At 47.6% G+C, this 27394-nt stretch overlaps 8 protein-coding genes across 8 annotated transcripts; 5 read left to right on the top strand and 3 right to left on the bottom strand.

The window, feature by feature from the left end:
- Positions 1-1227: 1227 nt before the first annotated feature.
- AO090011000755 (uncharacterized protein) lies at positions 1228-3413 on the top strand (the record flags this gene model as incomplete). The annotated part of the gene is made up of 5 exons (XM_023233091.1): positions 1228-1694; positions 1743-1802; positions 1847-2017; positions 2076-2201; positions 2264-3413. 5 exons carry the CDS (start codon positions 1228-1230, stop codon positions 3411-3413), a joined length of 1974 nt encoding a protein of 657 aa, XP_023093628.1.
- A 4171-nt stretch (positions 3414-7584) lies between these two features.
- Positions 7585-8491, bottom strand: AO090011000752 (alpha/beta fold hydrolase; the record flags this gene model as incomplete). Its single annotated transcript, XM_023233090.1, has 4 exons — positions 7585-7680; positions 7756-7823; positions 7937-8025; positions 8160-8491. The coding sequence occupies 4 exons, from the start codon at positions 8489-8491 to the stop codon at positions 7585-7587; spliced, it is 585 nt and encodes a 194-aa protein (XP_023093627.1).
- Positions 8492-10587: 2096 nt separating this feature from the next.
- AO090011000751 (uncharacterized protein) lies at positions 10588-11672 on the top strand (the record flags this gene model as incomplete). The annotated part of the gene is made up of 3 exons (XM_023233089.1): positions 10588-11152; positions 11237-11499; positions 11634-11672. The coding sequence occupies 3 exons, from the start codon at positions 10588-10590 to the stop codon at positions 11670-11672; spliced, it is 867 nt and encodes a 288-aa protein (XP_023093626.1).
- Positions 11673-13139: 1467 nt separating this feature from the next.
- AO090011000750 (uncharacterized protein) lies at positions 13140-13910 on the top strand (the record flags this gene model as incomplete). Its single annotated transcript, XM_001826282.3, has 1 exon — positions 13140-13910. One exon carries the CDS (start codon positions 13140-13142, stop codon positions 13908-13910), a length of 771 nt encoding a protein of 256 aa, XP_001826334.3.
- Positions 13911-15225: 1315 nt separating this feature from the next.
- Positions 15226-16152, bottom strand: AO090011000749 (uncharacterized protein; the record flags this gene model as incomplete). Its single annotated transcript, XM_001826281.3, has 1 exon — positions 15226-16152. The coding sequence occupies one exon, from the start codon at positions 16150-16152 to the stop codon at positions 15226-15228; it is 927 nt and encodes a 308-aa protein (XP_001826333.3).
- A 157-nt stretch (positions 16153-16309) lies between these two features.
- Positions 16310-17097, bottom strand: AO090011000748 (uncharacterized protein; the record flags this gene model as incomplete). Its single annotated transcript, XM_023233087.1, has 2 exons — positions 16310-16919; positions 17051-17097. The coding sequence occupies 2 exons, from the start codon at positions 17095-17097 to the stop codon at positions 16310-16312; spliced, it is 657 nt and encodes a 218-aa protein (XP_023093625.1).
- Positions 17098-18953: 1856 nt separating this feature from the next.
- On the top strand, positions 18954-21975 carry AO090011000747 (flavin-containing monooxygenase; the record flags this gene model as incomplete). Its single annotated transcript, XM_023233086.1, has 2 exons — positions 18954-20416; positions 21906-21975. The coding sequence occupies 2 exons, from the start codon at positions 18954-18956 to the stop codon at positions 21973-21975; spliced, it is 1533 nt and encodes a 510-aa protein (XP_023093624.1).
- Positions 21976-25820: 3845 nt separating this feature from the next.
- AO090011000746 (uncharacterized protein) lies at positions 25821-27120 on the top strand (the record flags this gene model as incomplete). Its single annotated transcript, XM_023233085.1, has 5 exons — positions 25821-26022; positions 26335-26387; positions 26441-26475; positions 26928-27006; positions 27115-27120. The coding sequence occupies 5 exons, from the start codon at positions 25821-25823 to the stop codon at positions 27118-27120; spliced, it is 375 nt and encodes a 124-aa protein (XP_023093623.1).
- Between the last annotated feature and the right edge of the window lie 274 nt (positions 27121-27394).

The following is a 27394-nucleotide window of genomic DNA, read 5'->3' as shown; positions in this document are numbered from 1 at the left end:
AAAGTCCATCCAAATTATTCATGTGAAAACAGCCTTCCGCCGTGACTTCCCTGACTTACACCCTCGCAATCCCTCGGCGCAACGAGTCATTCCTACCGGCAAGTACACCCGAGGGCGATGAAAGCGTGGAGTTACATCCTGCTGTGGCGCCTCACGAGAATGACATTGTAACCACGAAACGTCGGGTGTCCGCCTTTGTAGGCTCCGACCTTGATGTGGTCCTCCGCAGCTCCCGCATTGAGAACCTCGTCGTGGTTGGTTTGATCACTAGTGGGGCAGTTCTGTCCACGGTTCGACAGGCAGCGGATCTGGATTATGGGTTGACGGTGCTCGAGGATCTCTGTTTGGATCGAGACCAAGAGGTGCACGATGTCCTCATGAAAAAGGTCATTGCAAAACAGGCCGATGTGGTCGGATCCGAGGAGTGGTTAGCTCGTCTCTAGGGATATGCAAGGGGCCATCCGTGGACGGAAAAGAATTGATATAGCATTGATATTGCGGTAAGGGTCCTTGAAATAGTGTTTTTTTCGTGCATTTCTAAAAGCTCTCTCGATACATGGCTCGCCATAGCGTCGGCATTTCTGCTCATGAACAGCTTTACGGCCCTAGCGAATATGACGCCTGTCTGGGACATTCTTTGGGTTCCCTCTCTTCTGAGCACCTATTCATAAGTATTTGGCCCTTGTCTGACCAGTTGAACGTGAGACGCATTCGGCACTCCAATGCAAGGGGTTGGTTTCCTCCACGTGCTGGTCCAACCAGCTGAGACCACTTTTCCATACGTTCACCGATAGGTCTAATCCCCTTCCTTCGTCGAGCTCCGTGGGATGAGCTGAGACGCCACGAAATGCTTAATGACGACTGGTTTCCTTGAAGTCGTGTTGTGGGCTCGAGCTCGTATCGACCATCCCTAGAAGGGGTCCATACCAAGCAGACCTTATTTCGATGGAGTCAATGGAGTAAATGTGACTTCCACCAATCAGTCCACGGAGCTGACGAGGTCCAAACTTTTTTCTAAGCACGGAGCTTTTTAGCATCTTTGCTTTGAAAATGCCAGTAATCCAAAGCCACAATGCCAATTGATCGCTTCCGCATCCGGAAACATCAAACTGCAAGTTTCCACTTATAAAATTCTTAAAGATAAGCTAGTCGCACTGGAGTTGTTGGCTAGCTCAACTTTACCAATTCACACCTCACTATTCAGTAAATGAGGTCTGGCTTTGACAGATGTCTGTTCTTAGGGCTGTCACAGCCTTCTTCATATGGCTCGGCCTAGTGCAGGCCAAGCTGGTCCGCGAGACACTAGAGTTCACCTGGGGCGTTGGCTCCCCCGATGATGTCCCGCGCCAAATGATTCTCACTAATGGGAAGTATCCAGGGCCTGACTTGGTGTTTGACGAGGATGACGATGTCGAGGTATTTCTAAACCGGGCAAACCTGCATACGGTAGTCATTGACAAGCTTGACCTAGATACATGTCATCAATCACATGCCGTTCAATACGACAGTCCACTGGCACGGTCAATCGTGAGATACTGCCGATACTCACTTTCTGAAACGCGACTAATTAGAATATTATGTAGAATGGAATCCGCTCCGTGGTCTGACGGTGTCCCAGGGCTGTCGCAAGCGCCCATTCAGCCGAATTCATCTTTCGTATACAAGTTCAAAGCTTCCCCAGCAGGGACGTTCTGGTTCGTGGTCTTGCGGTATATTCTACTTAAGCTGCTAACCTAGTGCAGGTACCATTCGCACTTCAAAAATGTGATGCAGGATGGGCAAGTGGGAGCTCTTTATATTCGGTAGGACTGCCGCACGCTTGACCGAGCGTAGCTCACGTTTACAGCCACAAGCCCGACACTCCCCGGCCATACTCGATGATCGCCCAAGATGCCACCGAAGTAGCCCAGATGCAGCACGCGGAAGCCAACTCAAACCTGGTTCTAATAACCGACTGGACTCATTTCACCGCCAAGGAATACTTTCAGGCCGAGATTGATTCGGGCTTGAATCTCTTGTAAGTTTGAAGGTGCGGCAGGCGATATCCGAGACCAGCGAGCTAAATCACGGTGTAGTTGTGTTGACAGTATCCTCGTAAACGGCAAAGGTTCCGTTTATTGCCCGGGAGCTGAGTATATGCAATCACTCATTGGCCCCCAGATCGCGTTGGTGCTGGAAGGGACGAATCTGACCGACCGAGGGTACGTACCGCAGAAATGAAGGAACACGTTTGACAGACTGCTTATGGTTAACTTGTCAATAGATGCTTGGTACCCAGTTTACACAATGTTCAGGGAAGCTGGCCAAACCAGAAGCCTGATGCTGTCCCATCCTCAATGCACAACAACTGCACCCCGTCGGATGGTGGGGTGCCTATAATCGAGGTTGATGCGAAGGACGGATGGGCGAGTCTGAACTTCATTGGGGCACAAGCGCAAAAAGGAACCACTTTCTCGGTAGACAACCATCCAATGTGGATATATGAGGTAGACGGTCAATTCGTGGAACCACGTCAGTACGAGATGGTTGGAATGTACAACGGTGCTAGGTACTCGGCTCTTGTCAAGTTGAACCAGACACCAGGAGATTATGCGATTCGAATTACGGACAATGGAGGCGACCAGGTCATAAGCGGCTATGCTATCCTTTCCTACCGTGCAGCAAATACGACGGAGAATGGGACTCGACCGCAAGCACAAATTGGCCCTACGACCAAGGGATACATTGACTACGCGGGACAGAACACATCTGCTAGCGTAAGGCACCTAAATTACACAACGAACCTCCCAGCGTTCAATGTTCCCCTGCCACCGGCATTTGCGGACCTTACCCTGAAAACCAACATGACACGTGTGAACAGTTCGTATCAATGGTCTATAGGGAACGGAGTTCTGTACGAGCCTGAAGTCACAGCAGATACACCACTCATGTTCGAGAAACAGCCACTGGATGTGATACCATCAAACTTCACGCTCCAAACACTCAACAACACCTGGGTAGACATTATCATCCAAATTATATCCGACCCAGAAATGGACCCCATCCATCCACCCCACCCCATTCACAAGCACGGCAACCGCGCCTATATCATTGGGGATGGAATGGGCGTCTTCAATTGGTCGACTGTCTACGAAGGAATGCTCGAGAGACCTGACCTGTTTTACCTTAACAAGCCCGCATTACGGGATACATTCGTGACGAACACCCTCACCGCAGCCTTGGACGGTGGAGTATGGATAGCGATCCGATACCATGTCAGCGGGCCATTCCCCTCGCTGCTTCATTGTCATATCACGACGCACCAGGAAGGCGGAATGGCCTTGGCCCTTCTTGATGGCATCGACGTATGGTCTGAGCTACCTACAGCGGCAGAGGTGGTGAGACTGCAGAATGCAGATGGACCCGTAGGATGATCTCTGTTTTTGCCACCTACATTTGCGTGCTGGAACACTCAACTTTCTTTTTGAATGCATTCTTTTTGATTTACGATACGCAAATGAAGTATCCTTTGTTTTAAACCTTACCATAATATTTACCATGTACTCTTCCATTGTTGTCGTGTAGTCTGGAGGCTTGTAATACACTAGAATCTATATCGCGTGACTGGCTATAGACCTGTTCTAAGTAGTTAAGAGAGCTAAACAGACCTTCGGAACCTCCATTTCCAAGAGCACTAAAGATGACTTTCTCGAATGGATGGCCACGAAACTAAATGTCCAAAGGATACCGAAGTCGAGGCTATGAAGATGACTTTGTGCTACAAGCTTACCTTAATCCTCAAGAGTTTTACACTTGAATCAAGTACAATCCGGCTGTGGAAAGAATATTCATTCTTCGACTGACTGGGATGCTCGATATACTATTCCGAACTATTACATCACCTCCTATCCTTTTCACAATGTCTCTTGTTCCGATGCGGAATATAGCAATAAAATTGGACTTCGACCTGGAAAAAGTGGACACCCATATCTATCTGCACGCAACTTCTTAGTGAGTAGTAATCATTGAACCTCCGTAATATCATCCCGAGAAACCCGCCTTTGTAGTCCAGTCATGTCCGAAATATCTAGGTCCTACCATGGCATATCGGGACAGAATAGATTATCTGTCTGGCATACAATACCGGCATCTGTCGTGACTCATCGTGTGCTTGGATTTATGTTGTTGTTGTTTGATATTGAGATATTGGATGAATGGCTTATGGGGAAGAGGATATTCAGTGAGATGTTGAATATGTGGTTTAGGTGTATGGCTCTTAGAGTATATTGCTTTGACTTATGTTTCTTCGAATATGATATCTCAGGATAAGGGTATGGCTGTGGACTGATTCACCTTGCATGTATGAATCGGCGTTATGCATGGATAGTAATGCAACCTCTCCACTAACTGAGATGGTGACTTGTAGTACATAAACATGAAAAACATCTAAACCTGAAATCTCTAGATTGTGTAACCAAGGCTTGGCTTTGGATCTTTCCTTGAAGAACAGAAACATGAGCAGGGCTGAACGATAGCAGACCAGACATTTCACATTTCAATCGTATGTGCTAGATGACTTTCTAGGTGTTACATGTCCAATAGACATAAAACTATGGTAATATATTATCTCAGACTGAACGATAGCCGGGCCTTGGTTTCTCTATCCAAAGATCGAAGAATCGGAGTAATCAAAATGTTCATCTGGAAACGGACAAAAGGTTCTAGACCGCTAGGGACTACATAGAAGGTCATCTGGCCTTTACGGTGTCTTTCTTAGTATCGTCTATCAGGTAGAATGACGTGCAGATGCATAGATAATGGTAAAATGTTTACAACTAGTATATGGGATCGAATCGGCCACCGAGTATACTGTTTGAGTAGAACTATCTTTCGAAATTTCGCTAGTTGCTGTTCGGTATGAGTTTAACCAAGTAATTCTATAGCTGATACTGCTGCCGGTGATTGAAGCCTGACAAAGTGACCTGTTCGGTGGCCGATTAGTCCTAGATGAGGGCCAGTGAGATATGGAACTCGAAGGTATAAATATGACTCCAGTTCCTTAGTTAGTGGTCTTCCCATCATCGCATATCATCACCTCATTCTAGTCATAGTTCTCTCAAGCCTCTTTTTCAAAGAAAGCCCTCGCCTCCAACAGCAAAGATGTTCAATCTCGGAACCGCCATCGTGACAGCCCTGAGTCTCTTGATGGCAGGAGTAGCCAACGGAGCTCCCGCCGAAGCTGCATCTATGGCGGACATCAATCCCGTAAGACAATGGACAGCCATACATATCTACCCATAAAACCCCCATCCATCGAAGCCACATCTAACAAGACAACATTCAGGTCACTTTATACCAGGACATGGAGTACAACGGAAATTCCCAGGAGCTCCGCGAGGCCGGTGTCTGCTACCCATTCCCGGAAAACACTCCGTGGTAAGTAGTTTACCTGCACAAAATTGATTCTAGCTAAGGCGAAGAAAAGGTTCCACAATATCTCCTCCATGAATATCCGCCCCGGATATATCTGTGATGCCTACATGGGCTTTGCCTGCAACCAGATGCTTAAGGCGGGAATGCAGGGTGAGCACCGTAACCTTGAGAATGAGAATGTGAGCAATATGATCGAGAGCATGAAGTGTAGACCTAATTAGGTTGGTCTCGAGGGGTCTTGAGGAACGGGGGCTATTTCGATGGGCTTCTGTCGGGTGATTTTGGGATCATTTTTGACATTACATTCCTTTTTAGGCCCTTGAGTGGTCTCTGTGGTTTATTATGTGGTTGGATTTAAGGTCTACGTTGTTTTAGTTTGAGTAGTATGGAGTGCAGATGAATTGATGACTTATTGATATGACTGTGTCTTACTGTTTGGTTGTGCTTTAGGGTTGATGTAGGGATCTTACGCTGACACTCGCAGACTACTTCCTACAATCTCAGTATTTCTGATTGTATTACTGATCTACGTATAGTATGTAGAGTGGCAGGGGCAGAAGTGTACTTTTACTGGTGGATGAGTAGCCCAATAGAAGATGCTACGCATACATATCTCTGAAGCCCACCTTTTGTCTATAATTGAATCATGGGACTAGTGTCAACTTTAGTCAAGCACATTGTGGATACTGGAAGCATAACTGAACACATCTACATAGAAATAATCAAACGACTAAAATGTACAAAGTAACTTGACATAGGGCAGGCATGGGTGGGTGACCCTTGTTCAGAAAATACATTACTTACTTTTGTAACAACCTAACGCCCGATTACTGCTACTGCGGCAGTCAGCAGACCTAGAGGATACTAGCAAGGAATTCTACTAAATCACTTTACTCACCCGCTTGATAACTTCAGCCACCATCACTCCGCAACAGCAACCCACCTGCGCTGACCCATAAAGCAGCAAGTAGTGCAACCATCCGAACATTCAGCCAAGCCAGTCTGACATCTACCGTATCAGTTGGTTTCAAGATGCAGATACATCCGGGATCATAGCCAATGACCGAATAAAAACACAGTTGTGGCGCCAGATCGTGACGTAAGGTATCGGACCTTAAATAATCTTCCAGCGCCTGATTGTCGAAGAATGAGCGAGTGTCCTCCTAATTTGTCAATTGCAAAGCCAGGGTATTTCAATCTCGTCGCCATGATGCCAGCAGTGTCAACAGAACTCCTCGATGTTGCTATTGTCAGTGCGGGTATGTTACACCATCTACATAACTTCGTGCTTTCGGGGTTCTAATTCACATGAAGGATGGATTGGACTCAAAGCGGCCAGAACATACCTTGACTTGGAGCCAAATACTAACTTGGCTGTGTTTGATGGGAGAACTGTGTTGGGGGTGTCTGGAGTAAGGGGCGCATCTATCCCACGCTTGTAGGGCAGGTGTGTTATCGACTTCATGTTGTGACCCATTTCCGATCTAATGGAATTATTCAGATTGAATTCGGGTACCTCCATTATCCTGGTACGCCAATGTCCAGCGATGGGATGCCAAACAGCCATCTGGTGACTGGTGAGATGGTCCAGAAGTATCTCGAACAGTTCGCCATAGAGAATGATCTCGGAATCCACTGATCTCGAGCTACAAATTAAGGCAGTGAAGAATAGCTCTAGCTTGATGTTCAAATCCAAATAAAACCATCTATCAGTAGTGATCCCCTATACAAAGCAACATCCTCACACAGAAACCCAGAACCCAATCCCACAATCAACACACAAAACCACCTCATACACAAACAGCATACATAACCATACATCACTTCCCCCCGACCTCCTCCGCAAACCCAACCAACAACCGATTCACCACCTCCGGCTGCTCCAACTGCACCCAATGTCCATCCTCAACCTCCTCAATCCTCCCCTCCGGAGCCCCCTCCTCGAAGAAACACGCTGCAAATCCGCCCGACAAACATAATCCTCCTTCGCCGCCACAAAAAAGCTCGGTACCGAACACAGCCCATCCTCCTTGGGGATAGCAGCCTCATCCTCAGCATTCACACCCGCTATAGCAGCCTTATACCACGAAAGCGGGCCAGCATAGCCTCCCTTCGCGAAGATACGATCATGGATTGTATACTCGTCGAGCGGGAACCAAGAAGGGAGGGGATTTATACGCCCGGAACGGACGAATTCGGCTGCTTTATCGGTTGGGGCGAAGTCGGATTTCCAAATGGATGGGTCGTGGGGGTAGAGGAGGGTGAAGACTGAGGCGGGCTTTTTTGTATCAATTATGTATCATTAGTTGGGATTCTTGTGAATGTATTTGTGGGGTTGCGGACGTGGTTGTTGCAGTCTTGAGCTGCTTCGTCGGTGTTGTGCCATTTCCAGTAGCCAAAGGTTTCATAGCCTATTATGCTTTTGGTGGTTTCGCAGATGGCGTCTGAGGTTGTTAGTTTAGGGTAATTGATTAATGGGTATGGGTATGGGGATGAGGGAACTGAACGATGTCCCAGATCGTACCTGGTTCGATGTATGCGACGGCGATTGTCACTAGACCGTAGAATCGGGAGCGGTGGTAGGTTGCTAGGCGGGATGCGAGGCCGACTCCCCTGTTCATATATATGGTTTCATTAGTTGGCGATAGATGCGAGATATCGGCATTGAGTAGTGATGCTTGATTCCCTCCTGCAGACTAGGACATCACAGAAAGGAGAGACATGGAATAAAAAACAGATCTGCATACCAATCATGTCCCACCAGGACTACTTTATCGATACCCTCTCTATCCAATATCTCAACGATATGTGTACTCATGGTTTTATTGCGATAAGCTTTCAGATCCCTGGGTTTGTCAGTATCACCGTATCCGAGAAGGTCCGGTGCAATAAGACCATATCCCGCTTCCTGTAGACCGGCTATCTGGTGCCGCCAGTCATACGAGGAAAAAGGATATCCATGGAGAAGGAGAAAGGAGACATGATCTGGAGTCGAAGGAGGCACAGCGACATAGCCGTATGTTGTGCCGTCGGAGAGCTGGACCTTTTTCGCCAAGGTGGGGAATGCCGTGGACGCCATGGTTCGAGTATACACCGTAGATGAGGTTTTGGGAACATTACTGAATTGTTAGACAGATCTTACCGTGCTATATATAAGAACATTCTAGCCAAGGATAACAGGACATGTAACGCTCGGATCGAGGCCCTAGGTACATGTTAGTTAATCTACTGTTGATCTCCGGTACAGCCCTGCGGTGTAGAAGGATTGGCAGGATTGGTATCTATGCAAATAAGCTGGAGATAGATAGATTCGCTTGGGGATTTACTTTTCACTGCCTCAAATCCTAACCAGTGGTATCTTTAGTTACTGGCATGTGACATGATCGAGTCAGATATGCTTACGAAGTTACGAATTAAGGTCCTCGGAAGTTTTATCCGCTGAGGAAGTGCGGATACATACTCGTATTTGTAGATAAGACTCCTGCGAGGCTGTAATTGACTCTGTGCTGCGCCGGATTCATGTGCGGTTGTGGGTCGACTTGTTCTATAATGGTACTTTCTGTGGAGGACTGTCTTTTAAACTCTGGTCTGTATTTAAGGAGAATACTCGCATTGCCAAGATCAGGTCCATATTTGCATCTTGCTATCTTTCGCCAAGTCTAGATACGGTGTCTTCCGTGGTTCTCTCATGATGTCGATGCTGGATCAACAATCATGCATTGCCAATGAGCCTATGCTGAGGCTCAATATGGCTTTGTGGACAGCAGATTATTGAATATCTTCATCAAGTGTTAGTATGAAGACGAGAACGTCGGCACAACACGATGGTCGAGTGCTTATGCATCTCCCTTCCTTTTTCCGCTTTCTAGAGGAATGGAATAACGTTAAAGAGCTGCTATTGCTACACTACACACTGCATCTTTTCTCTCTCTCCGATGACATCCTGTCTGGGACCATGCGCTGCAACCTAATTGACACTACGACACTGAAATCGTACTCGTTAGCCGCAGGACATCCTACGCTCAAAACTCCAATAAAAACGATATCTGTTTTGCTTCAAGGCTTTTATCTCTAGTAGGGTGAGTGGAAGTTGCATCTCAACCAGTGCCATGGTGCACAACCTGTGAAAACAAGACTATCTGTCAAGCTTCGAAGGCAACGGGGTGTCCTGTACCGAGCGCCCTTCGCTTATGCTGAATTAGCTCAATCAAATGTTCTTGGTCGGTTCGTCTACGAGATTGACATCAGCAAACAAGCAAAGAAATCACAGAACGAATGATTAGGCTAACGGTGGTTGTGGATGTGAAACGAACATAGTCTGAAACACAGCCGAAGGATCCACATTGACAGGCCTCGTCAGGGCTGCCGAGGCAGACAAGAATCAGCCACTCGGAAGAACCCTAACAAACCAATTTTAGATCAAAGCCCTGACCAGTACATTCGCAACTGGCATCTACAGTGGGCACAACCATCTCTGTCCTTGTTCACCCACAGTTAACAACGCGAATGGACAATTTGCTGTTAAACCGAAGTGGCTCCATCGAGGTACAGCGAAGCACATACGTGTCGGTGCGGATCACCAATGATCGGGCTGTGGGGCGCCCAATTAATCCCGGTATAGCGAACTTGGGCTCTATATTATGGAGCTTGCTCTGGACGCAGAAGGGAAATTAAAACATGACATAATCCTAGTTGGCTCAGTGCGCATCACCATGGCTATATGTGAGTTTGTCCTTTAAACATTTTGCGATGCTTGTTCACGTTCACTAACATATTATCTGCTAGATCTGACCAAAGCTTTCGAGATAGAGTAGCGCCCGAGCTGGGTAGTCCACTATTTGAATCCGATCCACCGTGTTCGAGCCATCTCGGACGATCCATTCACCGCTGGAAGTATTTTGGCGAGAAAACTGCGACCGTCCGCCAACGTAGCGGACATCCACCGGCAAAATGATGCTGTTCGAGCAACGGAAGAAGAAAGTGCTAGAGTTAGCCGAGCAAACAAACGATGCCCTGAAAACAATCCAAGAAGTCGGCCAGAAACTCAATGTGACCAGCGACACCGTCAAAAAAGTGATCGAGACGATCAAAATCGCCGCGAACTCGTTCGGCGACAAAGCCGTCTATGCATCCGCATTTACCGGCACCGTGGGGGCAGTCGGTATCGCCGCCAACATGATTGCAACTTATCAGGGTGTGGGTGAGCTGCGGGCGATCGCAGGACACCTGAAAAGTATGAGCGAGACACAACGAGCCGAGCTGGCGCTCGCAGGAGGAGCAGCCTTCGCGGAGAATATCTATGTGATGCTGAAATCGAAGATCGAAAAGTCGGACCCCGAGCTCGACTGGTTCTTCGTGTATCATCCGGACACAGACTGGACATATCATTTCGAGGAGAAGCTGCGGACCAAGGGCCTTTTGGGTCGGAATTTTATTGGCATTGTGCATGATCTCGATGCCCTGGTCGCCTTCATGTCGTCCGTCAGAGATGTTTATGGCACCCGACACCCACGCCGGAGACCTCCTTTCTTCCACTTGGTTATTCCGGCTTACGAGCCAATTGTCATTCCTACACCACTGCTTATCCCGGAGAAGCTTCATCCATTCCGGATTGAGGGCGACATCCATCGTGGAACGTATCTGGTGTGGATGAATCTACCGGGTGTGGACGAGAAAGCCGTTCAGAATATCGGTGTGTTTCAACCACCGCGGTCGATATGGGACAACATCATGGTGCAAGGTAAATCTGCCTGCACTCACTCTCATTCAAGAACAAATAGTCCATCTTCAAGTGACCTGAGAACTAGCTAACGAGTACCTCCAGTCGGCCTCGTCCAAGCCCCACCTCCCCGTTTCCTCGGCGCCAGTGCCCAAAAGATAGAACAACCCCAGGTTCCTCAGCTTCCAGAGCCAACTCCCGTTGCAGCTATCACAGCGCCCGAGCCAGAAAAAGGCGAGATAACGTCGCTGAAAGCCAGTCGTGGGTCGATGCGCCGTGCACAAACGTACCAGGACAGCGAGGCGGGATCGACGAACAGTTCCCGATCGCATTCTCACCGAAAACGCAGGCGACATCGGTCGAATAGTGTGAGCTATATATTTACATGACTTTTTTGTCGATTTCTTTGGTGTTTATTTTGCCTGGGTGTCATGTTCATATAAACCATACTCGCACTGGCGGTTTTCGAGAATATATTTATTGGTGTTGCTGCATGGTACAGAGGGTGTGTCAAAGTTTGAATAATGTACTAAAATCTTAGAAATATTTACGACTAATTCTATGATATTAACAAGATACATCTGTAGCCATCGCTGGATCAGCTCAAGTGACACATAGAATGGTCGACTGGGCTCAAGATAGGAGAAAAGATGGCTTTCAAACTGGCCAGACTGAGAATCCAAACAAGCGGTCTAGATCGGATCAACACAATCCCCTCTTTTGCTAATAAATCATATTATTTTATCTCTTTCCAAGTACTAAATTTTATAGAATACATGCATGAAACCCTAAACGTCAAATGCGGGGAATTCCCTCCCAACCCAACCCAAATGCTCATCCCAAATCCAAAGTCAATCCAACCAAGCAACTCATGAAATACAATAATTAGTACATAATATAGTACAAAGTAGCTAATCCCAACCCAAAATCCAAGACCCCACAAAGACAAGCCCACTAACAACAAAAAAGAAAGAGAGAAAACCCAACAATCCTCTAAATCCACTCACCGCCCCACAAGCCCTAAAGGCATCCTCGCATGCAGAACAAAAACCGACTGACGTGGTTGCCCGGAAGGATTATGGATTAAATGGAGCCCAACGTGTCTGGCGGATCCCATTCGACGCACGACCATTTTCACATAGCGTGACTGGACAGCTCATACCTGCATTTAATCCTTGACTTTCATGCCTTGGAAGAAAAAGAAAGATGAAGAATTTCATTGCATGGAGGGTTTAAATAAAGAAAGGGTTCGTTGGTTTGTGAGGGTGGGGTAATCTTTAATTCTCCGGGTTTGGTTTCCTTAGGGATTCGTACTCTGTGTGTTTGTTTATTTAGGGGTTTCGTTTTTTATTTAAGAGTAGAAGAGAAGAGAAAAAGCAAGAGGAAGGATAGCGACGACCATGCATCTAGATCCTGTTGAAGAGACGTCGTATATTGACGGCGAGGTACGGGAATATCCGCAGCCGACGACAAGGTAACTAACCCTCATTCTCACCTTCAACAAAAACCCCTAGACGAATTGCGAATTACAGACTCAACCAACTAACAAGGAACCAGCCCCTACAAAGCCCCAGTCGTCACTCTCATCATCGGTCGAGACGAATACATCATCCCAGAATTCTACCTGCGTCAATTCCCCCAACTACGGCGAAGTCCCAAAGCCTTCGAACAGGGCTATAACCCCAGCCTGAAATTCGTCTCTAGTATCGACGTCGACGAAGACATCGGCCACACCCTCGTCCACTACCTCTACACAGGCGAATACGAGACTCTCCGTGACGGACCGGATCCCAGCATCCCCAGACGAACGATAGAATACAGACGGAGCGCATTCGCCTATTTAGCTGCCAGGAAATATGGTCTCGGTGGACTTGAGACGCACGCGAAGCATTACATAGAAGTGTTTGATCGCGATGTGTCTACTCCCGACATTCTCCGCATCGCGCGGAGTATCTATTCCAAGCTCCCACGGGACGAGACGTGGTTTCAGGATTATATCCGGGTGAAGATGGAGGACGAGTTCGAGGCCGACGAAGCGGTGTTCAAGCGGGAGTGGTTTCTCAATGGAATTGGGCGGGACGCGTCATTCGACCGATTACTCGTGCAGATTATGGCGGAGATATATTCGGACAAGTTGGCGACGGTGAATTTCCGGAGACTCGAGAACGGACGACAGATTGTTCATTCCATGGCGAATGGGGATGCGGTACGGATCTCCGAGGAAACTATTCCCGAAGAGCCCGAGGAAGAACCTGCGTTTGAGGATATCGTGCCCGAAGTCGAGCCGAGTCATGGATACGACGGGTCGACGGAAGACGAAGGAACCGGTGAGTACAGTGGTAGACGACAGCAACCAGAGTCAGAGCCTGTAAGCGAGGACTGGCCGCTGACTCCGTCGCCACCTCCCTCTGCTTCTTCTCCGCATCCTACCGATGAGACTATCGCCGTGGATGACCAGCCTTCCTTTCCGAAGCCTGAGCCCAATAGTCACACCGAGCCCGACGAACAGCCCAAAGATGACGGTTGGGGCGCCTGGGCACCGCTCCGGAAACGGGGTAAGAATAAGAAGAAAAACAAGAAGCTCAAGATCGTCGAGCCGGAGGCTGAATCCAGAGCGGAACCTGCCCCGGCGGAAAGGTGGCCGGAGGTTCGCCATGCTACGTCGGATGAATCGTATGGTTTTGGGCCGCCGACGCCCTTGAGTCCGGTTTATGAGGAGGAGGCTCCTCTGCCTTTAAGGCCGGCTTCGGCGTCTCTTCTGGAAGGGCCGAGTTATTGAGTGGTGGGGGTATATTCAGATTGTATATATGTTTAGAACATTTTGCGTTTCATTTCTCTCTGTGTGTTCCTTTTTGTTTCGGATATGGTTTGCAAAAGGTTGTTTGGTATTATAAAGACTGAGTATAGCTTCAGATTGAGATATAGATTTCAGTTTATCTATTTGTCTAGTGCTCAGGGGGAGTTTCTATTCTAAGGTCGTAGCGATTGCTGGTATTAATAGAGCATACCCAGCTACCAGCTGGACTGCTGTACTTGAGTACATCTTGTTGATACAAAGCACGTACTTGAATCATCTAGAGGTGTCCAAGATTGTAAGAATATTATTGGAGGACAAATATTAAAAAAACTCTATATTCTATAATGCCCGTCCCCCGAATACCTAGAGAGTCTATTTTCAAAGAACAATCTCCTATTTAGAAGAGGATTCAAATTCCATCGAAAACACCACACCATGCAACCGCGACACTACACAAGACAGCAGATAGCGTAAAGCAGTCTATTGCAAGGGTACCACTTCTCGAATAACGCAGCTTGGGTATCATATGTATACTGCAACTCAAGATGCCAGTAATTAGCCGAAACAGGCTTCACACACATCCACGCCTCGTCCAAGCCGTCAACCAACTCAACCGGAAGAGGAGCCCGCTGAAGCACTTTCAACTGTAGTTGTATGTAATATTTCTAGCATCAAAAATACCCTATATCTAACATAATGTTCTAGTTAGCTGATCAAGTATTTGTGGGACAGGCACTAATCCGAATCAACCGCGGTGCTCAAAGCGACCTCCTTAATTTCCTCCAAATTCTGCCTCACATCATCCCATTTGGCCATCATTCGCGGGAAGCAATCAGTCCCCAGCGGCAGTCGAAGAAGATGTTCCTTACCCTGCCCCACTCCTTTTAGCTGAATCACATCGAGGCTTTGGTGGGATCGTCAGGCTGTTTACCAGCGAAGGTATTCCAGAACACCATGGCCGCTGCCAAAGATTAACCAAACTTGACCGACCATTGTGAATGTGACTTTAGAATGTAGAATTAGAATGGTTTGTTATTGACATGGTTGTGGTGTCACTTTGGCTGAGCGCGGCGTTATATAGACAGTTGTCCAAGGAGATAAGAAACACTATCCACGGTATTTTGTCTGCGCAACTCAATACAGGATTGCAGCCTAAATAATTTGAGCATCTATTCTTGTTGTGTTCCAGAAGCTGTGGCATATACTACTTGACAGGATGTCAAGTGCTGAAAGATAAATATATCATGCGAGTGTTGGAGTAAGTCTTGAAATTATAAAATATCGGATATACCAATCCCTACTGCTTACCAGCATCCAACGCCTCATATAAAGCCTCATACAGCTGACACCTCCAATCAATCTCCTCAGCATCAACAGTTTGGAACAATCCCTGCGTTACTCCGTCCCCTTCAGTCTTCGGCCCATCACCAAAGACCCCAACCTGAGGGACAGTTTCCCAGCCAGGTCCGGCAGACGGATTCTTCGCGAAGTCAGCCCAAGTTTTCTGCATCAATTGGCTTAAATCTTTCTGAGCCTTTGTGGCTCCATCCTGCTTATATGTGCCAAAGACCAGATCAACCTCCGCCGAGTGAAAGGCCCCACTGCCAAATAGCGGGTTTGCATTCGGAAAGGTGGCATTAAAGTAGTATAGCCAAGTATCAATGCCCGCGGAAGAGCTCTCATTAGCGACGCGCTGCGAAGGGCACTGGAATGCAAGTTCAGTAAGAATTTTCGCCACACGATCGCGTTCAGTCTTAATTCCTGGAGTACCCAGAGGGTATTGTTTCAGGACCGCTTGAAGGAGAGTCGAATTATTTCCCAGAATCTCACTAAGAAGGGCGCGTGCTACGGTAGCGTTCTGTCCTGCGACGAACGTTTGACCTTCATCAGCATTGCTGCCGATTAGTAAAGGAACACGGGCGATCTCAGACGAGTCATGCGTAGAGTTCAGGCGGCTCGTATATGAGTTCTTTGGCCATGTGATTCCATCAGGGATCGGGGAGAAGGTGAGCATATTCCGTTCGATGATCTCTTTAAGTCGCTTTGCTGGAATGGCGCGAACACATTCAAGCTCGTTTGTATTCTGGCATTTGGTAGCGTTGACCAGAGCTTTCCAGTCAGATCCGGCAGAGACTGCCATCATCGCCGCTACGCCGGATTCCATGATTGCAGCGTGGAAAGGAACAGGGTCTGGAGGATTTTTAATGAGAGCGTCCACGCTCATGGACCCTGCGCTTTCGCCTACAATGGTGATTTTTTTCGGGTCTCCGCCGAAGACAGCAATGTTTCGCCGGACCCAGTTGAGGGCAAGACGTTGGTCGAGCAAACTTATACTATTGTTAGTACTGGGCTATATTAGTTGATTATGAACTGTCTTCAGCTCACCCAAGATTCCATTCTGATGTAGGTAGGTCAGGAGAGCCAGGGAAACCGAAGACGTTGGTGCGATAGTTGCTGGTGACTACCACCACGTCCTGGTTCGCCGCAAGACTAGTGCCATCATAAATAGGCAGAGAACTGGCTCCAATCGAAAAGCTACCGCCGTAGATCCAGAAGAGAACAGCCTTGGAGCCCTCTGCTGCCGACTCTGGGGCAAAGACATTCAAATGGAGACAGTCCTCGCTTTCCTCGCCGCCCCGAGGCGGAGGTGTGTTGAAAACTGCGATTGACCGGTTCCGTGCGGCCTCCGGATAGTTAAATTGCTGAATGCAATCAGGTTTATACTTGGATGCGTCGTAGACCGAGGACCATGGCGCAGGAGGCTGTGGAGGGCTGAAGCGCACAGGAGGGGCACCAAAGGGGATACCGAGGAATTGGTTTACTGTAACAGTTGAGGACGATACAGACGTTGTGGTTCCAGCGACTACACCTGCATCAATAGTCGCTGTGGGGCGACTTTCTGTCTTATTAATCGGCGATGAGAGGGCTATACTCGCAACTAGGCCGAGGTAAAACAGTGCAGAAGCTATCATGGTGGATGAGTACCAATTGCTAACAACAATCAAGCCTGCCCATCAATGGTATGACAACGCCTACCAGAACATTACCAAGACACTAAATATATATGAAAACGAGGTTGTCAGGCGTCCAAAAGTAGATGATCTCATCAGACTTTTGCTCACCGGTATCTTCGGAATCCGTCCACCTGGTACGCGTCAATCTGCGCCATATATGCAACTTTACCTTCGCGTGACTTGGCGGCAGACATATCACTCCTCTCTATTTGATTGCTATGCTTTATAGGTTTGATCTTCATCTGCTAGCCAACTCAGTCTGGTTGATCGAGTCAGCCAAGCAGCAACCATACTTATGGACCGTATTGAAGGGCACAAACATCATTCTTGGCAGACGAAATTTTGACCCACTTTAAACCTTTTTTTATGATTTTATCTTACTTTTCCTTTTTAGTAAACTGGTTCAGGAACTATGGCACTTTGAAGGCCGCAGTCAGACCGGTTGCAGGTAGAGATCTATTAGTGAAAGGCTCAATAACCTCATCCATCCGGGCCCCAGTAGCCGAGTCCGATGATTCATATACTCGGAAAAGTTGCAGCCTAATTTGACAGTGCCTATTCATATTTACTTAAAATGGTACCAGGATGAGTATATGTTGTATGACAGCTTTAGAACTGCAACATTGGCCAGACACTTTCCGGCTTCTATTATCTCTAGAGAGGATTCAACACAGCTGATAGAGCAGAGTCTACTTTATCAAAATTATATCACCGAGTTATAGAGACTCCCCAGCAAATCTACACAATATGTAATTTAGATGGGCATAAATTAGTATCATCTATCCTATATGAAAAAAAAAAAAAAAAAAATACCGCGAACGTAGCCGACCAGCAGTGGCAGAGGGCCGGTCCCTGAGCCTTCGCTTTTTATTACCTGCTCCAGCCCTCAACATACTAGACCGAGTAGTTATTGTCTTTTGGTAAACATACTGTAAACTAACCCGCTCCAAGTATATATCTTATTTTCTAGGTATTACAGAGCATTGTTATCACAGTCTCACAGAAGCTTAGTATACAAGTATACTCTATTAAACGACTACCTCTATAGTGGAATACGTATGGCAGAGGTTTGTAATGAGGGAAGAAGCTAACTCGCTGAGGCGTACAAGGGTTTGTTTCCCTCGTCCGATCGTAAGCTTCATATCATGAGAAAATCCCCAGTTTTCAAAGACAATTTGGCCAAGATGCATAACTCGAGGCATCTATGATCCGTTATAAAAGGGTATACTCCTTGAGATAGGGAGGAGGATAAACACCCCCGATAACGCTTTCCGATCACCAAGAGTGCCAGTATATGATAGTTCACAGCTTACTATATATCATGGACTGGGCAAAATCTTCAGGCAAACTTGGTTTTGTATAGAAGGCTTTTGCCCTGCAACGCGAAGAAAGCATCGGTGCTGACTATAACAACAACCCTACATGAAGCAACGCAAAGCTGACCACTCAGTGGCAGAGTGATCTTCATCATCATAGGACTTGTCGAAACTTGCCAAATGCCTCGGACAAACGAGCCCAGCCCATGTCCATAACAGGAGTATTATGCATAACATCCTCGTATGTTGAGCTCGGAACATCCATTGACCGATTACAACTGAGAGGGTAAGTGAGGGGTTGGACCCATGGAAGTAACCCTACAAATCCACCACGCCTGAAGAACAAGGATCAGACAGGGATTATGAGAACGAGGCATCGGATGAGAGGAACGCGACTACGCATCGCCCTTGCTCATTGGCCTATCTATGAAGCACTTCGCTCATCGTGCTACCTCAGGGCGGATGTTTCTTGGTATCGGTCATTATTTTGAAACATCTCGTGTCGGCGTGCAGGGGTTTTACTGTATGATAACGTGTTCAACAGGATAGAGTGGATACGGGTGGGATTGATTTTACGTCAACGGTGAGTAAGGGTAGCGATCAATTCTTCGATAAATTGCAGGGAGGGAGCGCCTGTCCTGTGCTTGCTGGTTCTTTTCTCAACCTAGCTGACTACTGGCGTATGTGATAGAATCATGGCCCAGGAACACCATTTGGATGCCCTTGTCGTAGGTGCCGGCTTTGGTGGAATTTATACGCTCTATTCCCTTGTCAAGGAGGGCTTGAATGTCAAAGCCATTGATACGGCCGGTGATGTTGGTGGTACTTGGTATTGGAACCGCTATCCCGGTGCGTTGAGCGACACATGGAGTCATCTTTATCGATTCCTCTTTGACCAGGAGTTCCTGCAAACCTACCCCTGGAAAAGATGGTATCTCACCCAGCCCGAGATAATGCAATACCTCCGGGACGTGGTGGAAAGATACCACCTCCGCAAACACATGCAGTTCAACACCAAGATGCAACGGGCGGAATGGAACGACGAGACTAAGATCTGGGAGGTCCAGTGCGAGACAGGCGACGTCTTCCACGTGCGATACCTCTTCACGGCGCTTGGACTCCTGGTCAAAGCCAACTACCCCGATATCCCGGGGATGGACACATTCAAGGGAGAGATGAACCACACCTCGGCGTGGAACCCAGATGTGGAACTCGAGAATAAACGTGTCGGTGTGATTGGCGTTGGATCATCGGGTGTCCAGGTCGTGACGGCCATCGCTGACAAGGTTAAATCTCTCCATGTATTCGTCCGACGTCCGCAGTACACTGTCCCCAGTGGAAACCGGGACGTTACGCCGAAGGAACGCGCCCTGGTCAACAAAAACTATCCAGCGCTTATCGCAGACGCCCGTACCTCCGTCTTTGCTATGGGTACACCGGAGCCTAAGAGAACATTCATGTCACTGTCGCCAGAAGACCGCGAGGAACTACTCGAGCAGCAATGGAACATCGGAAACGGCTTCCAGTTCATGTTTGGCGGGTTCTCTGATATTGCCACGAATGAAGTTGCGAATGAGGAAGTATGCCGGTTTCTGCGCAAGAAGATTGCGAGTATTGTCAAGGATCCGCAAAAGCGAGACGTCCTAACACCGAAGGAACTATATGGGCGTCGACCTCTGTGTGATGCTGGGTTTTACGAGATATTCAACAAGGAAAATGTCTTTGCGGTGGATATCAAGAAGAGCCCCATTACGGAGGTTACACCAAGTGGTATCTGTACGGCTGATGGCACGACCCATGAGCTGGATGTTATAATCTTTGCGACTGGGTTCGATGCCGTGGATGGCACCTATGCGATGGTTGATATTCGGGGCCGGGATGGGAAAAACCTGTATGATATGTGGAAACCTTCCGGCCCAAGCACGTACGTAGGGATGTCTGTGCATGGATTCCCCAATCTTCTTCTAGTCAATGGGCCGCACATGGCGTTCGCAAATATTCCGACGTCAGGGGAGACCAACACAGAGTTTATTATGGATTTGGTCCGACGGGCCGAGAAGATATCGAAGCAAACGGGACGTCAGTGCGAAATTGAAGCCTTAGAAGAAGCCGAGCGTGCATGGACAGCACGCAGTCGGTCCTCGATAGCGGGAACAATGTTTGAAAAGGTTCCTTCTTGGATACTCGGGAATAATGTCACTGGGAAAGCTGAGGGGGTGGCCTTTTACTTCGGAGGCCTAGGGACGTTTAGGGCCTATCTGGCTGAAATAAAAGCTAACGGCTTTGAAGGGTTCAAAAGTCCCCTAGGTCACTCAAGCCGGGAAACACGGCTATAAGAAGGGATTTGATGCTTCAGGCAGGCGAATGGAAGTCCAGAGGGCGCTACATACGTTCAAGGGGATATGCTATGGGGAATGATAGAGAGATCAAACCTTAGTTGCAATGGAAGCAAAGGTATTCATCACGAATGACGGCCACGGGAATACAATTTACAACATTTAAATGGCAAGTAGCCTGTCTACTCTGTATTAAGTTTATATACACCTCGTCTATGAAAAGCTCTATTGTGGAGCACACTGATCACCAGGATCCCTTCTATCCCGCATATTTGACTCCGATTCATTCTCTGCTTCCGGCTCGGCGTCCAAACGCTGCCGAATCCTCTCCCAGTCGGGATCTTCGCCGGGTTGCAAATTGATTGCTTCTTCGGCTAATACTGCATGTTGTACGTTACCCTGACGCCGTAAATCCCGCGCAAACTCTCGCAGCAGGTAAGCCCGAAGGGTGGCATCCGCCTCGGTTCGTGCAATCCCTGAGGGTGGAACTGGTGGTGGTTGTTGTGTTGATGCTGTCCCATTCAGTTTTGCCTCCGCATATTCCACGACCTTGTGGATCAAAGTGGATCGCATCCTATTCTGGACCTTCCAGCATTTGACCTGCAAGGGGACAGTAGGACCGGTGTAGACCCCGTTTGGATGGTTGATGGCGAGAGGCCAGAGGTCCTCTAATAAAGCAGACTGGGATGACAGCATTGCATAAAGCTCTCCCCAAATTAGGTTCCCGAGGATACGCATCTGTCCGTAGTAGCCGGGAGATTCGTCCGCGCGTTCAATGCCTTCCTTCGGATCATAGTGAGCATCAACTGCGAGGGCGAAGCCTGAATGATCACCAGAAGGGATAAATTCAGTGGCAGCCGAGTATGAATCTCCCATGTAGGAAGCGACGCAGTCATCATCAATGACCAGGAATGTGCTGTCGTTGACACGGTCCCTGTCTTCAAACGAGGAGATGGCGTGGTCGTTGAAATGCCTAGAGAAAGATCGGTTAATACTACTATTCCTGGGTCGGTAATGAGCATCACACTTACTTCTTCGCCGCATCTAGGTCCCCTTCTGGAATCCCCAGAGCCTTTCCATCTAGCCAATGTAGCTTTAAACTCGGTTTAATAGCATTGGAACCCGTTTGACCCCGACCCCAGTCTGCGGCATGCGTCTCGAACTTTTGCAAAAACTCCGCCCATTCAGTCTCATTCTGTTGATAGGTAAGACGGTAGATGGCAAGTCCAAATGTGCCAACAGGGTCCTCGGATGATTCCAGCCTAGCTAGACTATTCGAAATCCACGGCTCACGCGGTACTGGCTCTATAGGCTCGCCCCTTGCTTCCCGTCGGACCTTGTTCTGGCTCTCAATCTGCTGCAAAGCTGTCCGGTGCAGTGATTCCGGTGATCCCATGCCTTCACGAACACCTCGAGATGCGGTGCCTATATTCTGAAACATGGTCATGCGAGAGACCAACTTCAACCTCTGGTGATATTCCTTATGCCGCTTCTCATAATCCGGCGACCTGAGCCCTGGCGGAATACCCGTCTCAATGGGAGGCGAAGTATACCCTTTGTACCCATGCATAGGTATCATGATCGTATAATCCGCCACGGCCGAGATCTCCATGAGCACATGTAAAGCGTCCGTCATCTTCCACTGCACCCTATCGACCACATCCTCATTCATCGGACGATGCGACAATAACCCCTCCAGAAGGGGCGCGCGCAGCGTATTCACATGCGAGATAACCCATCGATGCGCACGCTCAGTCATCATTTCATAATGAGCCTTGATAAACTCAGTCCACCGCTTAGCAACACTAACAGGCTCCTGATCCAGTTGACGACGCTGTTCATTCAAAACCGCATCGTACTCCTCCCAATGCCCATAGATCAAGTTAAACGTGTCCCGCAGATTCTGCGCAACCCGCATTTTGTTAAGATACTCGAAGACAGCAAGCACAGAAGACAGGTACTGACACGCGACCTGAAAATTAGCAAAATGGTCAAGTTCCTTTTCGTGCCATCGCTGCTCCGAAAGAGGGATGATACCCTCCCATGCTCGACTCTTGGCCGAGTGGATATTCTTTCCCACAAGGCAAAGACGATCGCTGTCTTCCGTGGACCCGATTCTCTTCAACACGCGTTGCAGGATCGGCTCGCTGTTGGGGTCATTCCCGGGGCTAGTAGAGAGACTGTGAATCTCCTCGGATGCTAATCGGGGTAGCGTCGACTGCTTCCCATTGGGAAGTGGAGCTCCATTACAACATTCTAGAAAGTGGACGATCGTTTGGGGCTCCAGGAGTCGATCAACTGCGACGATCAAATTAATATAAATCTATTTTTGGTATAATTGCCGGGATAGCCGGCTTACCTATTTGTAACTCATCTTGAGCCTCGCGATGGACTTTTGTAATGGCGTTGCCGTTGCTGCGGATATGTCGATATGATGGACCGCCTGTCATTGTGATTGATCCACTGGTATGAATGATGTTTCTGACATTCTTCAATCGTGAGGAATGGCAAATTTATAAATTTCCAACTTCCCCTGAATTTAGCCATGTTAGGGTCTTTTAGTGTCATGAGGCCGGCGATGCCTAGTGGCTGCCTGAGTGATGGCTTGGATGGGGAAGGGTCTGGGACAGCCGCTATTGGGTGGAAAGTACCGGAATGGATGGTCTAACCGCATTGATCCAGGCATACAGCAGGATAATGATACCTTAGGCAGCAACCACCCACAGATAAGTCTCTGACCTATCCTACCGCAGTTAAAATAACAATAGATGTGGTTGGAAATCTGAAAGCAGAGTAATGATAGACTGAAGTCACTCTATCTACGGCGGATGGTAGTAGCTACATTGAAATTAAATCAATACATGTAAGCTCTTTTACTGCATGAGTTGTAACCACTTTCAAAACACAAGACGAAAGGACAAAGGGAGACATTGCACAAGTGAAAATGATGGAAGGATCAACAAGCATATATACATAGTGAACCCAGCAGTGTATGTATATGTGTGATTCCATGACGAGGATTTACGATATATTCAAATATCTACCATTGGCCATGTAGTTCCCGAGGGAAACACTTCGCCGTGTCATAGATGATTTGGCCACTAAAACGCTGTTCTCCAGAGCCGTTGGTGGCATAGATCATGTACCAATTGCCCACCGAAAATTCAGATTGATCAGCGCAAGACTCCCCAACATGAATATTCCCAAGTGCGGCCTCGCAATCGCTAAGGGTAGGAGAAAGACTCGAGCCCTTGCAGCTTTGCCCGCTATTAGTCCAGTCCAGAGGAACATCATCGGTGAACTTATTTATTGGAGTAAGCAAGGGTGGTAGTTACAAGGAGGCCAAAGTTGATCATAAAAGTGATCTGCATCTTGAGTGGATTGGATTGAAATGAGTTTGTGGTCTTTGTGCTGGTTCTTACCTCGCTTTATATAAGTTGATTTCTACTCTGTCTTATTTACTGATCAACATCTTTACATTACTGTACATTGTTCCAGAGGGCCTGTTTTAACCCCGGCCTGAGTACTCTGTTGGGGTTAGTCGGGTGTTTGATCCTAGTTACTAACGCAGCATTGATCAAGCAAAGGAGCACGGGTCGAACGGACAGCTCTGAAGATCTTAGATCTGAAAAGAAGAGAAACAACCTCATTCCTCGTCAAAAGCCATGACTCTGGTATATCCAGGATGCGGATACTTTTTTAGAGGTTCTGCTCCCAACTCCAGTGACAGGAATCTCTACCAAGCCGATCACCCTGACAACTTCTATGGCCACATGCTCGTTGGGCTTCAGTGGAATGTCCTGGTCTATGCAGCATAACCTTTTTATCAATCACGAGCGGATTAGGGGAAAGGTGGAGGGCGCTTACAGCCAAGGTGAGGGATTGTAACATCATCCCCATAGATAAGTGTTGCAGATGCCTGATGGATAACCCCATAATTAGGTACCTCTTCACTAGTCGCGATATGACTACGTGGTATAGAATCTCTAGCAAATAGTTGGGTTACCATCTCGAGAATAGTATGTTGTGTCAGCCTTGCTATCTCCTGATACAAAGCACATTTGATTGTATACTGTCTATAGTCATCAGGTGGTCAACTACTTGCCTGTCATTCAATACTAAGCCCTAACGAGATTTACATGAAGCCCTTAAAGCTGAAACAATCAATACCCCCCAAAGGCTCACTGCAAATCATGGAGCTCTAGCATGTGAGCATCGGAAGTCTATACAACCTCGTAGGGCTGATTACTGAGCTCAGCTGCGGCCAGGCGAGGCATCTTAATTGATAAGACCTTAAAGACCCGAGGATACAGATTAGGCCCTGTGAGAGCCAGCTATCTATAAATATCACACTATTCTGAAATCTCATCCATTCCACTCATCCAGCATAAAGTTGACGGTGCCATACGCTCAAAGCGTCGCCTCCTTGCCAAAAGCATCCCAATGCTCCTCCGTATGTCATCACCGCACCCAGCATTTCCTGCGGCGATTCTCAGTATGTCTTTTAAGAGGGGTATAAAATTGCTGTTCCAATGGTCAACTAGCGGTAGGATCTGTGCTATTATATTACTTCCACACCCAGTATTGCCTGCCGCGATCCTCAATGTATGTTCTAGGATGTGTGAAGGATTGTCGCTCAACCGATCAGATAGCCTTAATAGCAGCACCATTATAAGACCACCACATCCAGTGTTCCCTGCCGCAACCTTTACCACGTCCTCGGATATCGGTAGATTGTCGTCCTTTTCATGAACGAGATGTGCTAGCAGCAGCAATATATTAATTCCACACCCCGTGTTTCCTGCTGCAACCTTTACCACGTCCTCGGATATCGGTAGATTGTCGTCCTTTTCATGAACGAGATGTGCTAGCAGCAGCAATATATTAATTCCACACCCCGTGTTTCCTGCTGCAATTTTCACCACATCCTCAGAGATTGGTAAGTCATGACCTCTTTCAAACGAAAGTTGTAACAGCTGTCTTAGAACATCACCATCAAATTGGGTGTTTCCTGCTGCGACTTTTACCACATCTTCCGAGATTAGTACGTTGTTGTCTCTATGATCCAGTAGCTTTATTAGCTGCCCCATTATGTTGCTTCCCCATGCAATGTTCCCTGCCACCATTCTTATCACTCTTTCACTAACTGGGAGATTTGATCCCATTTTTTCAAATAGGTATTCCATGATTCGGTTCCCATGGGCCCCTGCCTCGGTAGCTATCATCATGATATCCTCAGTGATGAGTGCTAAGTCATGTGGCCTTTTCTTCTTGAAATCCATGTCTGTTATCGGCACTGCGTCCCTGAAATTATTCGGCACCCGTGACTGGTTCCCTTCCCCTGAATTCGCCTGCGACGCTTCCCAGTCCCAAATGAGGAGTATATCTCGGAGGAAACATCCTTCTGCAGGCAGAGGCTGTTGTATCTGTATATCGACATTTCCTTTCATGTGCTTTTCCTTGCGAGGAGCTGCACTGATCATTTTAACACTAAAGTAATCTTCACACATAGTGACGATACTTGGCCTTGAAGCTCCATGAAAAAGACAGACGATATCACCCTCTTGAATCGATCTTGCCGTAGCTTGGAGTGTCCATCGAGTACCCCATTCAGTCTTATAGCGTATTGACCTTGGCGAAGTATTAAAGGAAATCTGCACGCATTGTCTATCATATCGAGAACTGTCACTATCCACTGAGTCTATTCGACCCAAGATATATCCCCTACCCTGGATTACAGCTATTTCCCTATCGGGCCAGGTCTCCAGAGAATGGATTCCTGGGAGGATTGATGTAATGACCCTCTCGAATAATATATTCCAGGGTAGCTGATAGTTGGGTAATAGAGCGGCTTTGATCGAGTCATCAAAGCTCATCCCGAGTAAGGCGTATATTTTATCGTGTTTCTTGGTAGCCCCCCGGGTGTGATACATGTCAATCAGTTCCCCTAAAGATAGCATTCCGTGTGGCTGTGTCACGTAATCTGGCCTGGAGATTGCCCCCCTCATCAGATAGGTTATTGAGCGAACTATATTCTCTAAACCTGAATAAGCATCACCTTTATAAGAAAGGTTTAGCCCTGTCAAGCCCAAGACAAAGGTGATTCCATTGATTTTGAAATACCCACACATAACTAGAATAGATCGTGCAGCACTAATCTCTTGGAGTACCTGTATTGACGTATTAGCAAATATACCTATGAATATTAGAAAGTATTGCCTACCCAGACTCTCCGAAACCACGGTCGTTGGAGTAGCATCAAAACAGCAGTAGTATTTGTCTCCTTTCCCCATGGTGTGGTAGATTCACATCCGGAAGACGTATTCTCTGCAGCGAGACGGATAGTATCAAGCGCTCGATCGCTGTGATCTGCAGCCTTTCCAAGCCAAACTATTACATGGCTGGCTTTACTGTATATTGTTGGCATAAGCCGAATCTGATAGCCCTTTTCCTGGTTATCTTGCTAGTTTATACACACTGCATCTACCCATAACATGCGCGAAAGCTGATGATCTCGAAGATGTAATAGTGCCGCATAGAGGTTGTCCGTAACAGATACGGTAAGACCATCTATAAAGATATATCGAGGTGTACTCTCACTGCCCCATACATATGACAGCGCCTCATATGGGAGATAGCAATTGCCTGTTAGCGGCAGAGAGTAGTTGATAAGTTGGCAGTTGATTGAGGAGGTGTCGTGTGTATCGGGCAGTAGGACAAGGACGCGAATAATACAGGAACCTGTTGGAAGTGGGAAATATTTGTACCGGGGCATCGTATGTGATCTGTGTGTATGTGAT

This window comes from Aspergillus oryzae, chromosome 7 (genome assembly GCF_000184455.2).
Source record: "Aspergillus oryzae RIB40 DNA, chromosome 7".
NCBI lineage: Eukaryota > Fungi > Ascomycota > Eurotiomycetes > Eurotiales > Aspergillaceae > Aspergillus > Aspergillus oryzae.
The sequence above is the reverse complement of the archived record's forward strand: the minus strand, read 5'-3'. Positions and strand labels throughout refer to the sequence as shown.